The sequence below is a fragment of the Corythoichthys intestinalis genome, chromosome 16 (assembly GCF_030265065.1).
Source record: "Corythoichthys intestinalis isolate RoL2023-P3 chromosome 16, ASM3026506v1, whole genome shotgun sequence".
In the NCBI taxonomy this organism is placed as follows: domain Eukaryota; kingdom Metazoa; phylum Chordata; class Actinopteri; order Syngnathiformes; family Syngnathidae; genus Corythoichthys; species Corythoichthys intestinalis.
Window position 1 is genome coordinate 3,953,478 of NC_080410.1, and position 12,992 is coordinate 3,966,469.

Consider the following 12,992-nt stretch of genomic DNA (forward strand, 5'->3'; position numbering starts at 1 on the left):
TTGGGGACGCTAAAGCCCTATAATGGTAGGCGTGGCTAACCGGCAGATTAAAAGACTAATTTCTCGTCATCTGCACTTTTCTAAATTGTTGTATATAGTCGAATCGTCTCAAAATATGATTCTAATTCACATAATAATGCCATTTAAGACTTTTTTTCATCTGTCGTATGCTCTTTAAGTGAGCCTTTTTAAGTTTTACTGGCTGACAATCGACTTTTAAAATGCGGAAAAACTCAGCTTTACTATTGAGACCCGTGTTAGAAGTACTTCCAAAAACCATGTTTCTTTAATATCTGTTGAAATATAAGGGCCATTTAATTAATAACTGAGAGGCAAATCCTACATATTGCTCTTTTAACACGCCACAGCGCAAGGTAGCAGTGTCCTGTTCATTTCTATGGGAGGTTCTGTTTGCTCTTGTGGGTAGTTAAGTTTTAGTGAACACTAAATGTGGAGTAAACATGTACCATCAGCCCACTGGTGGCCAGTTCCGGCAGTGTCATGGAAGCTGGGGTTGTGAGGCGGTTTCGTGCACGTGTCAGCTGGAGCATCACAGCGTCCATGAGCTACAAGCAATAACAGAAAAGTGAGGTTAGAATGTATCACTAAATAATGTACGGTATGCATAGTAGTGATAATGTTATTGAGGGCAGACCTTGTTAACTTCTTCCCCCGTTTTGAAGTCATAGTTCTCATCATGACTGCTTAGCAACTGAAGTGCCTGAGTCACATGGTTTCTTGCATCCTGAATCTGAAATAAGGGCAATAATAAACCCAGAAGTTTGCTGTAAGTTCATGTGAGTGGGAAAATGCACAAAACAAACAGAGAGACAGTTTCAGCTGTCACCATACTCAAGTTTGCTCTAAAATGTCACTGTCATTGCACTGCTAATGCCAAACATTGTCACATGCATCTCACAAAGTAATATGTTCCCAGACATCTGTCTCAATCAGAATACTGCGTATGCAATATTTGCGCCGTTCAATGATAGCATTTTAGCATTACAGCATTCATTTGCACATCATATCAGGTCAGCCATCTGCCTCTTTTTCTGAGTAATGTAAATTGTCAGTTACACACTGTTGCGATGTTATACTACCACTACATCACCACTTGCTGCTAGTAACTTATTCACTTTATTCCCAATCTGTTTACACTGCAACCTGTGCCTCTACTTTTGTTTTATGTGTTGCACGTTATGTATGGCAAAGCTTGAAATATAGTTGTACTCTGTACAATGACAATAAAGGCTTTCTATTCTATTCTAATTGAAACACACAGTCATTCACCATAGTAACAGTCTCTGTGAACATAACCTGCAAATGGCATTTTCTCTTGAATTATCCCTACGTTTCTGCGCTCCTCACATATGGAAGTGGTTGTGTGACATGACTCGGACATTACTTCCTGATCCCATCAAAGAGCAAATCAGGCTGCAACAACCAATCTCTTAAATTGATTAAAATCAATTATAAAATGAGTTGCCAATGAATTTGATAATCGATTTTTGCCGTTAGCTATGAGCAACCCTGTTTGGGTCCTTGTTTGTGTGCAATGTGAGGCTGCGCGTGCCAGTGATTAGAGTAAGACAGAGCGAGAGAGAGTTTACTGCTACAGCAGGTTGGGTTGCTGAATCAAGAATTTTACGAAGTGTCGAGCGTTAGATTGTCTTTTGTGTCAGAGGTGAGTAAATGAAGCTATTTGTATTTTTTGTATTCTTTCTTGATGAGACGTTACTACTAAGCACAGAGCTCTGAGCTAGTTAGCGATTATGCTAATCAGCGTCTTAAGTGTCTGTGTTGTGTTTTGGAGAAGTATATGAGCATTTTTTGGCCCCGTAACTAATACCTGACTGTTCAATATTGGCCGCTAACAGGCCGATAACATAGATACAACTTCGTTTGAAATATATATATGTGGAAAACACAGACAAGACTGAAAAAGCACTTTCTGCTCTTGCACTCCTCTTTAAAAGAAACTGCTGTATTTTAAGCCAAAACAATTGTTGTGTTTGACAGAACAATATGTCTTTATGCTGCCATAGCAGATTCATGGCGCATCAAGCCCCCGAACTATATTTAATTTGTCCGTTTTACCCTGGAAACCCCCATTTACAGACGTCGCGCAACCGCTTTTGTTTCAACCCAGCCATAAAACGAAGGTAATTAATTATATTATTCAAAACGTCTGTTATTTTACCTTAGAATCATTAATCGATGTCTAATATTTCGTTTAAAAAAAATATATATTTTTTTTAATTTAAAAAATTATTAACTCGCATATTTTAAACTTTTAAACAAATCATGTCACAATGGAAAAAAATTGTGTCTGTAAAAAAAAGTCACAGATATCTACCTCATAACTATTGCTTAATTGTATTTTTTTTGTTACTGTCGCATTTTCTCGGATATGTTAGATGATAAATAATCGATCCAAACAAAGAAAAATTGAAATTTTTTTTTTTAAATAAATGAAAATGAAAATCTCGACCACTCCTTGATGTCTGTGATTTCTGCACGCGACCCTTGTTATATTACCATGTTTCACTGATAAAATCCCACAAAAATCCAGCTGTGGCCATTCACAGCTGTGTCTTTACACTTAGTGATACATGCTACATGGAGTTTTTGGATCGAAACAAGGTAAGTAAGTGATAATATCTCCTTAAAGTCATGGCGTCTTTAATTCTGCTCTCGCGTGCCCTCACCTCCAGATAGGGTTTCCCTGTCTAATTTTTTTTTCCTTTTTAAATGCCCTCCTGTTTAAATTTTTTCTTCCCCCAGAAAATAGAGATTTTAAATTTTCCAATGATGTATCACACGTGCATATGGGACAATTTTGAAATTTGGTCTCTCTCTCTCTCTCTCTCTCTCTATACATATATATATATATATATATATATTATATATATATATAAACATATATGTATATATCCTGTCTCTCTATTAGCCTCCCTCTTTGTGCACCAGCAGCAACATAACTCAACTCCATCTTTAGCAATGCACAAATACAAACAGTGCACGAGTGAGACTCTCTCCACTTATGCAAACATGCATGAACAGGCATGTAACTTTGTTCGGTTTGTTCTGGATGCATGTAAATGTTAAATGAGTATACAATGCTTTGTGTGTACAGCTGATGCAAATGTTAAATGACTCTACAATGCTTTGTGTGTACAAATGACAATGTTGTGTTTAGATAATGCCTCAGGAACCTAACTATTGCTTAAGGAACCTAACCAATGCTTGAAACAGGAAACTTGCCGCATGGAAAGAAAAACAGTTATGAGCAGGGGTGGATGAAGGACTCACTTTTTTTTTGTTTTTTGTTTTTTTTTAAACTTAAGTAAAAGAACAGATACAGCTGTAAAAAATCACTTAGATAAAAGTTTAAGTACCTATGAAAAAAATACTCAAGTTAAAGTACTTTCTTCAAAATTTGCATGAAAAAAGTCAAAGTATTTTATCCTGATAGATAGATAGATAGATAGATAGATAGATAGATAGATAGATAGATAGATAGATAGATAGATAGATAGATAGATAGATAGATAGATAGATAGATAGATAGATAGATAGATAGATAGATAGATAGATAGATAGATAGATAGATACGTACATACAGAGATCCAAGTCAATATTCATAGAAGGAACCAGAAACTTCATTGACTGCTCAGTTTTAAATTAAACTGTAGCATGGAAAAAAAAAACAAGCAATACAATTGATTGCACTGTAAAAAGAAGCCTAACAAGCTCAAACACTCCAAAATTTGGCAGATTGCAACCAACTATCAGGTGCATACCACCACCTACTGTACAAGTGTGAGGCACCCATCTGAAGGCGCTCTGCTCTCACTGTTGGTTTTCATTGGTCAATATCTTGTTCACCTGCCTATTCTCTCTTTTACTTGTGTTGCTGCTACTAGTGCTCAATTACAGCGTAGTTGAACGGGTCTTATCTATAGCGGCAGAAGCATGAAAACGAAACTAGCAATTCACAATGAGGAAAAATAAACAAAACCGTAACATGTTACGCAAGAGCCAATTTAAAAGTTTGTGGAGTAAAAGGTACAGATACGTGCTGTAAAATGTAGTGAAGTAAAAAGTACCACTTCATATTTGCACTCAAGTAAAGTACAGATACACCAAAACGTACTTAAGTACACTAACGAAGTACAGGGAGTCCCTGGGTTACGAACGAGTCCCGTTGCTACGCTGGCGACGTAACCCGAATTTCCGCGTAAATTATAAATAACCCTTTAAGTACCCCTAAATACCCCCTTAATGTCAAAATAACTAGAGATGTCCCCGATCCAAACCCGTGATTGGAAATTGGGCCGATTGTGCAATTTTTCAGAGGATCGGAATCGGTTGAAAAGGATAGGGTTTTTAATTAAATTTAAATATATATATTATATATATACATATATAAACTAGGGCTGTCAAAATTATCGCGTTAACATGCGTTAATTAATTTTTTTAATTAATCACGTTAAAATATTTGACGCAATTAACGCAGATGCCCCGCTCGGACAAATTTAAATGATGGTATAGTGAAACGCTAATTTGTTAATTGTGTTTTATGGAGTTTTGCCGCCCTGTGCTGGCGCTTGGATGCGACTGATTTTATAGGCTTTAGCACCCATGAGCATTATATAAATAATTATTGACATCAACAATGGCGGGCTACTAGTTTATTTTTTGATTGAAAATTTTACATATTTCATTAAAACGAAAACATTAAGAGGGGTTTTAATATAAAATTTCTACAAATTGTACTTACATTTTTCTTTTAAGAACTACAAGTCTTTCTATCCATGGATCGCTTTAACAGAATGTTAATAATGTTAATGCCATCTTGTTGATTTATTGCTTTAATAAACAAATACAGTCCTTATGTACCATATGTTGAATGTATATATCCATCTTGTGTCTTCTTTCCATTCCAACAATAATTTACAAAAAAATATGGCATATTTTATAGATGGCTTGAATTGCGATTAATTACGATTAATTAATTTTTAAGCTGTAATTAACTCGATCAAAAATTTTAATCGTTTGACAGCCCAATATAAACTAGTCCTTCTCAAAAAAGTAGCATATTGTGATACAATTAATTGTTTTCTGTAATGTACTGATAAACATTATACTTTCATAAATTTTAGATTCATTACACACAACTGAAGTAGTTCAAGTCTTTTATTGTTTTAATATTGATGATTTTGGCAAAAAAAAAAAAAAAAAAAAAAAAAAAGAAAAACCAAAAATCCCTATCTCAAAAAATTAGCATGTTTCATCCGACCAGTACCAAAAAGTTTTTTTTAATACAAAAAAAGTCGGCCTTCAATTAATTATATTAGCTATGCACTCAATACTTGGTCGGGAATACTTTTGCAGAAATGACTGCTTCAATGCGGCATGGCATGGAGGCAATCAGCCTGTGGCGCTGCTGAGGTGTTATATGGAGGCCGAGGATGCTTCGATAGTGGCCTTAAGCTCATCCACAGTGTTGGGTCTGGTGTCTCTCAACTTCCTCTTCACAATATCTCACAGATTCTCTACGGGGTCCAGGTCAGGAGAGTTGGCAGGCCAACTGAGCACAGTAATGCCATGGTCAGTAAACCATTTACCAGTGGTTATGGCACTGTGAGCAGGTGCTAGGTCGTACTGAAATATGAAATCTTCATCTCCATAAAGCTTTTCAGCAAATACAAGCATGAAGCGCTCCAAAATTTCCTGATAGCTAGCTGCATTGACCCTGCCCTTGATAAAACACAGTATACCAACACCAGCAGCTGACATGGCACTCCAGACCATCACTGACTGTTGGTACATTCTTGGAACCCATGTTGATTTCTCTCCCAAGAAAATCTGCTGTGCATCCGTCTTACGGGAAAACAAACTGTGGCGCTGTCATAAATCGGTGTATTTAGAAACAGATGGCAAGTCAAATTTTACGTCGGATCTTGAAAAGATCATGTGTTGAAGCGATTGTATGTCGAGGTAAAACTGTATATAGAAAAAAAAATTAAGGGCTAAAAAGTAACAAAATCCAGAAATACAACGGCAATGTATGTACTATTTACACGACAAAAAAAACATAAAAACCTGTACCTGTACTTTTACTTTGTCAAATCCCACCACTAGCTATGAGCAGGTCTCAACGGTCACCTTTTTATAATAATTCGCTACATACGAACATCATGATCCCGATCTTATTTAAGGCATCTATGTTTTCAACACACACACAAATTGTGATTTGAAACCATTGAAATGATGTCATCATGTCACTCACAGTGTTGGCCAAAAGTATTGGCACCCCTGCAATTCTGTCAGATCATGCTCAATTTCTCCCAGAAAATGATTGCAATTACAATTGCTTTGGTAGTAATATGTTCATTTATTTTGTTTGCAATAAAAAAACACACAGGAGAATGGAATAAAATTTTAATCATTATCATTTTACACAAAACTCCAAAAATGGGCCAGACAAAAGTATTGGCACCTTTTGAAAAATCGTGATGTCATGTCATGTTTCTCTAATTTGTGTAATCAACAGCACCTGTTGCTTACCTGTGGCACATAACAGGTGGTGGCAATAACTAAATCACACTTGCAGCCAGTTAAAATGGATTAAAGTTGACTCAACCTCTGTCCTGTGTCCTTGTGTGTACCACATTGAGCATGGAGAGAAGAAAGCCCAAAGAACTGTCTGAGGACTTGAGAAGCAAAATTGTGAGGAAGCATGGGCAATCTCAAGGCTCCAAGTCCAACTCCAAAGACCTGAATGTTCCTATGTCTACCGTGCGCAGTGCCATCAATAAGTGTAAAGCCCATGGCAATGTGGCTAACCTCCCTAGATGTGGACAAAAAAAAAAAAAAAAATTGATGAGGGATTTCAACGAAAGATTGTGCGGATGGTGGATAAAGAACCTCAACTAACATCCAAACAAGTTCAAGCTGTCCAGCAGGGTACAACAGTGTCAACCCGTACTACCCATCGGTGCCTGAATGAAAAAGGGAATCTATGGTTGGATACCCAGGAAGACCCCATTTCAATCCCAGAGATATAAAAAGAAAAACACACTGGAGTTTGCCAAAACGTACCTGAGAAAGCCAAAAACGTTTTGGAAGAATGTTCCCTGGTCAGATAAGACAAAAGTAGAGCTTTTTGGGAAAAGGCATTAACATTGAATTTACAAGGGAAAAAAATGAGTCCTTCAAAGAAAAGAACATGGTTCCCTGATGTTTTGGGGTTGCTTAGCAACCTCTGGCACTGGACTGCTTGACCGTGTACATGGCATTATGAAGTCTGAAGACTACCAAAAAATTTTGCAGCATAATGTAGGGCCCAGTGTGAGAAAGCTGGGTCTCCCTCAGAGGTCATGGGTCTTCTAGCAGGACAATGACCCAAAACGCAAAAAGTATAAAAGAAACATCACTAGAGACTTCTAAAGTATCCAGCAATGAGTCTGGACCCGAATCCCATAGAACACCTGTGGAGAGATCTGAAAATGGCAGTTTGGAGAAGGCACCCTTCAACTCTCAGAGACTTGGAGCAGTTGGCCAAAGAAGAATGGTCTAAAATTCCATCAGAGTATTCAAAGAAACTCATTGATGGGTACCGGAGACGGTTGTTCGCAGTTATTTTGTCTAACGGTTGTGCTACCAAGTATTAGGCTGAGGGTGCCAATACTTTTGTCCGTCTAATTTATTGTTTTAGGTAAAATGATAATGATTTAATTTTTCATTGCAAGCAAAATAAATGAAGCTATTACTACCAACGCATTTGTAATTGCAATTATTTTCTGGGAGAAATTGAGCATTATCTGACTGGGGTACCAATACTTTTAGCCAGCATTGTAAACCATGTAGTTTAATCCATACAGACATACCTGCTGTAGTTTCCACTGCTTATGGGGTACCAATACTTTTAGCCAGCATTGTAAACCATGTAGTTTAATCCATACAGACATACCTGCTGTAGTTTCCACTGCTTATCATCCCTGAACTGGAAGTGCAGCACTTGACTATTCTTCGCAACCTTCAGATTAATGTCCTGTTTAAATTCAAAACACGGGAAACGTTTGACGACACAAGCTATTGTTTTATTATCACACAAGGAAAGCAGTGTCAGAGCTCAAACTCACCGCCTGAGTCAGAGCCTCTCCCTGCAGTGTCAGCACTCCTTTCACCTGATCCATGCTGAAAAACATTTTTTTCAACACCAAATAAAACACGTGACAAACTTGATACACACGGAAGCCATAACCTCCACACACTGATAGAATACGGTTTTCTCACACACGAAAACACGAGTCATTAAAAGGAATCATATATGCATTACGTTGAACTGCCTAGGATGAAGTTTTCCTGTTTGAGCTGACTCTCCAGGCCAGGCGTCGGCATTGTGAAACGTCTCGAAGCCTCCTGTTAAGGAGAAAAACAAAATGAAGACATCAGGAGAGTGATATAAGTTGCAGTTACTGTTCTCAAGAGGTGATCAGATTTAAAAGATTTTGACTTTTGGCCAGTGCAATCGTAAAGTGTCAATAAGTTGTGGTTGATCTTTGACTTGTAAACCTCACTTGTAAGACCTGCGGACACGTGGGAAATCTAGAACAAATAATAAAAGAGCAAAACTCATTGAAATGTAGATTTATGACTGCCTTTCTTCCAAACAAAAAAGCTTTTTCCCCCCCCAAAGAACTGGACACGCAAAGGTTTGTGGTTTGAGTAAACATGCTCTGTAGGCCTGGCTCGACCATTTCACAAACAATTTCTACCTAACGTACGTGGACATTATGTCTCGTGTCCACGTTAAGCCTGTCACGATAACAAATTTCAGCAGGCGATATATTGTGATTACCGATATGCAATTATTGTCAAATTTTTTTAACCAATTCAACCACTAATGTAGTGACAATACATCCTGATAAATCCCCCATTCAAATGTGATGAATCTCAAATAAAACCAACTATGATAAAGTAAAACATATATTTTTTTAAATAAAACAATGCATAACGAGTCATTTTTGAAATAGGTGTGAAACCCAACCCCATTTTTGTTCTCTGCCAATTAGAGCCCATCAAAAGTGTGTGATCCCAAATGACTGTCGTCTTGCCCTACAAAGTGCGCATGTCAGCAAGTTTGAAGCCAAATTATTCACTGCCAAACAGATTTTTCATAATGGTGTCATTTTAAAGCTACAGTGGTATGAAAAAGTAGCTGAACCTTTTGGAATTTCTCACATTTCTGCAATAAATCACAAATCATATGTGATCTGATCTTTGTCAAAATCACACAGATTAAAAACAGTGTCTGCTTTAACTAAAACCACCCAAATATTTATAGGTTTTCATATTTTAATGAGGATAGCATGCAAACAATTACAGAAGGGGGAAAAATAAGTAATTGAACCCTCTGCCTAAGGCAGGGGTGTCCAAACTTTTTGCAAAGGGGGCCAGATTTGGTGTGGTAAAGATGTGGGGTGCCGACCTTGGCTGATGTCCTTTACGTAGAACAATATAGTCAAGCAAATTTTAGCAAGCCATGTTGTGTGTCACATTTGCTTTATTATTATTTTTTTAAATTAATAATTTCAACAATCTCGCAACTAGCCTTTGTGGCATTCTCTTTCGACTCTCAGGCTCTTGCGAAATAGTGCTGCTGTGAAATTAAGCTAGCTTCAAGTTGCTTCAATTTCTCGCTGCGTATCTTCCCTGTAATCTTTTCGTACATGTCAGCGTGTCTTGTTTGGTAATATTGCCTCACATTGAACTCTTTAAAAACAGCGACTGTCTCTCTGCAGACGCTGAGGCAGACGCAGTTGTTGCGTATTTTAGTGAAAAAATAGTCCAACTTCCACCTATCCTTGAAGCGTCGGCCGTCGCAGTCAACTTTCTTTTTTTTCATTGATGGTTGCCATTTTAGAAAATTGGAAGGGTTACATGGGGTAATGTTGCTTGGAGTGCTTCTGCCTTTTAGTGGGTAAATGAGGAGCAGCATTTAGCGTGTAAACTACTTCATATGCTGGTAGCAGTACTGCTGACCAATTTATTGAGTCTGTGTGCGGGCCAAACATTATTGATTTTATGAAAGAGGCTGGGGGCCAGATGAAATTTTACCATGGGCCGCATTTGGCCCCCGGGCCAGACTTTGGACATGTCTGGCCTAAGGAGACAAAGAACAACTGAAACCAATTTTTACCAAACATTTTAAGTCAGGCGTGTGCCCAATCACTGATGTTACCAAGTAACGCGTTACTGAAAACACTAGTCGAACTATAATAAGTAAAGATGCACCGATACCGATACAAGTATCGGCAGGGGGCGCCGATCCGGCCCGAAATGGTGGTATCGGTATCGGCGAGTACCAACAAAGATACCATTTACCGGTCCATTATTATAACATTTGACCACAGCCTTTTTCTCCTCCTGGCGCTCACTACACTCCTGTCTCTGTGTTGTGTGATGACACGTGAACACCAAGCAGTTATCGCTATTGGCCTGCTCGAGACCAATGAGAGCGGGCCAATAGCCACTCCTGTCCAATCAAAAGGGGGCTTTTTCATATGGACGAAAAACAAACCAGGAAATATGGCGGCACCGCGGCGGTCGGGAAATATTTCCAAATAGAAATCCCGTCGATTAAAATCAATGGCTGCATGCAAGATTTGCGGCCTGAAAGTTTGGAGATGTGGAGTTAAATCGGCCAGTTTCAATACCTCGAACTTGATAAAACATTTGAAGACGAAACGTGAACGAACACAACGAGTTTGAGCCTGCAAGAGCAGGACTGCTATCCAGAGGAAGAAGGCCGCTGGACCGGAGCAACAATCTCTGGTCAGTTCACTTCGTCTACTTTACTTTTATTGTCTTTTACTGAAAGAAATGCTGCAGTAATTTGGGAAGTGTTTCCAAAGTATTGTTGCCACCTTTCAGAAATAGAAATAAGGGACTCCCACCTCCCGAAAAAAAGGAGAGACGGGATGCTGTGGTCAATTATTATTACTTATAATTGTTAGCGTCCGCAAATGCGGAAACAAGGTTGAACCTCGAAGCAGACAACAAGCGGGGGATACATAAAAGGGTTTAATGATTGCAAACAAAAAATAACACGAGATCGCCGGACAGTAGAAATAACAAAAGGAGTCCGTGACAGCAGGTCGACGGACAAATTAAGACGACAGGCAGCGGTTACAAACAAGAGCAGCTAGAGGTGTGCAAAATTTCCGATTCTTAGATTATTCGCGATTCGGCCGTGGAAGATTCGAGAACGATTCACAAACATCCAAATTCCGATTATTGAAATATGCCAAGTAAAGCGGAAGTACAACACACTCAGCCGCCGCGCGGTCAATGAGCAACGGAGCAAGAGTAGCTAAACATCTTGCTTCTCATTACCCGGCCCCTCGGGTAATGCCAATGCTCAACTCACGGCTCTAGCTCAACTCATGCCACGAGATAAAAAGACACAACAACATACCTGAAGCTGCTACAAAAGTACGTCATCCACATAATGTTACGGTAGATATCATTTATATAAGACTAGATGCATTACGGTAGCGGTAGCGTTTGCAGCATATCTACTAAAAGCTAGATGCAGACGTAGTAAACGGCCGCCATCTTAAAGCAGTACACTTCTCTGCAAGGCTGTTGTAGCGAACCTTCCAAGCAAACCTAATTAACTTTTTATCTAAAATACTCCTAAATCGGTAAAATATTGACTTGAATCTATCTTTAAAATAGTTTTAAAACTTTCACATGTCGAAAGTTGACAAAAGGGAAATTATGGATTAACGGGAGCAATTTTAACAACTTTAACGGTTGATTCACAACATTAAATTAATTGAATGTAGTTTAAAGCTGCTGATACAGAATGGGGACTGGAGTTTTTTATTTACTGTTATTTTTGTATATTTGTTTACTACTATATGTTAACTTGATACTGAAATAGTAGTTTGGTTTAGCCTGAGAGTATTTTTGAACAATTTTGGAACCAATGTACAAAACATTTAAAAAAAAAAAAAAAAAAAAAAAATGGGGGGTGGGGGGGGTGCGTCTATAATCGTTTTAGAATCAAATCGGACCATCTGAATCGTAATCGTAATCGAATCGTTAGGTGCCCAAAGATTCCCAGCTCTAAGAGCAGCACACTAACAGAAAAACCCAATGCAGGGGCATAACAAGCAAATGTAGCGAGATTATTGTGCCAGATTTCAAATAGCAATCAGCAAGGCAAATATCTCGGCAGCCTTCTCTGAGATCACCCGTGCTTAAATGCTGCGTTGATGAGCCTGCATTGCATTCAAGTGCCACGCCCCCACGCCCAGCAACAAAACACAATCTAACCAGCAGCAGAATGTGACAATAATTTCATTAAAGTTGCACTGTTTGGACTTTGAAAGGTTTAAAAAAGTTTATTCAGTTCATTCAGAGTTTATTATTATGAATTTATTTTTACTTTCTTACTGTTGGGCTAGTATTTAGCACTATTTTGGCCTTTGAGAGCGGAAGGTTTATTCAACTATTGTCTACTAGGGTTTAGTGTACTTTTTCCTATTTTGCAAAGGTAAGCAACAGCCTGACAAAGCCTTGATAGCAATGATTTCACATCCAATTATGTAGCTCTTTGGAAAAAAAAAAAAAAAAAAATTAAGAAAAAAAAAAATATATATATATAATCGGGTATCGGCCGATACTGCACAGCCAGGTATAGGTATCGGGGCCAAAAAATGGTATCGGTGCAACACTAATAATAAGTAATACATATTTAAAAAATAAATAAAACAATGCATAACAAGTCATTTTTTAAATAGGTGTGAAACCCAACGCCATTTTTGTTCTCTGCCAGTTAGAGGCCATCAAAAGTGTTTGATCCAAAATGACTGTCGTCTTGTCCTGCAAAGTGTGCATGTCAGCAAATTTGAAGCCAAATTATTCACTGCCATACAGATTTTTCATAATGGGTGTCATTTTAAAGCTACAGT

General features: G+C 38.1%; 1 protein-coding gene across 1 annotated transcript in view; it reads right to left on the reverse strand.

The window, feature by feature from the left end:
• rogdi (rogdi atypical leucine zipper) overlaps positions 1–12,992 on the reverse strand; it is a 43,426-nt gene that overhangs the window by 14,110 nt on the left and 16,324 nt on the right. The window contains exons 3-7 of the mRNA XM_057817174.1: positions 8,348–8,430; positions 8,151–8,205; positions 7,979–8,059; positions 656–751; positions 468–566 (exon numbers count right to left, since the gene is read on the reverse strand). Of these exons, the coding sequence (XP_057673157.1) occupies positions 468–566; positions 656–751; positions 7,979–8,059; positions 8,151–8,205; positions 8,348–8,430 (414 nt within the window). The remainder of the gene's footprint in view (positions 1–467; positions 567–655; positions 752–7,978; positions 8,060–8,150; positions 8,206–8,347; positions 8,431–12,992) is intronic.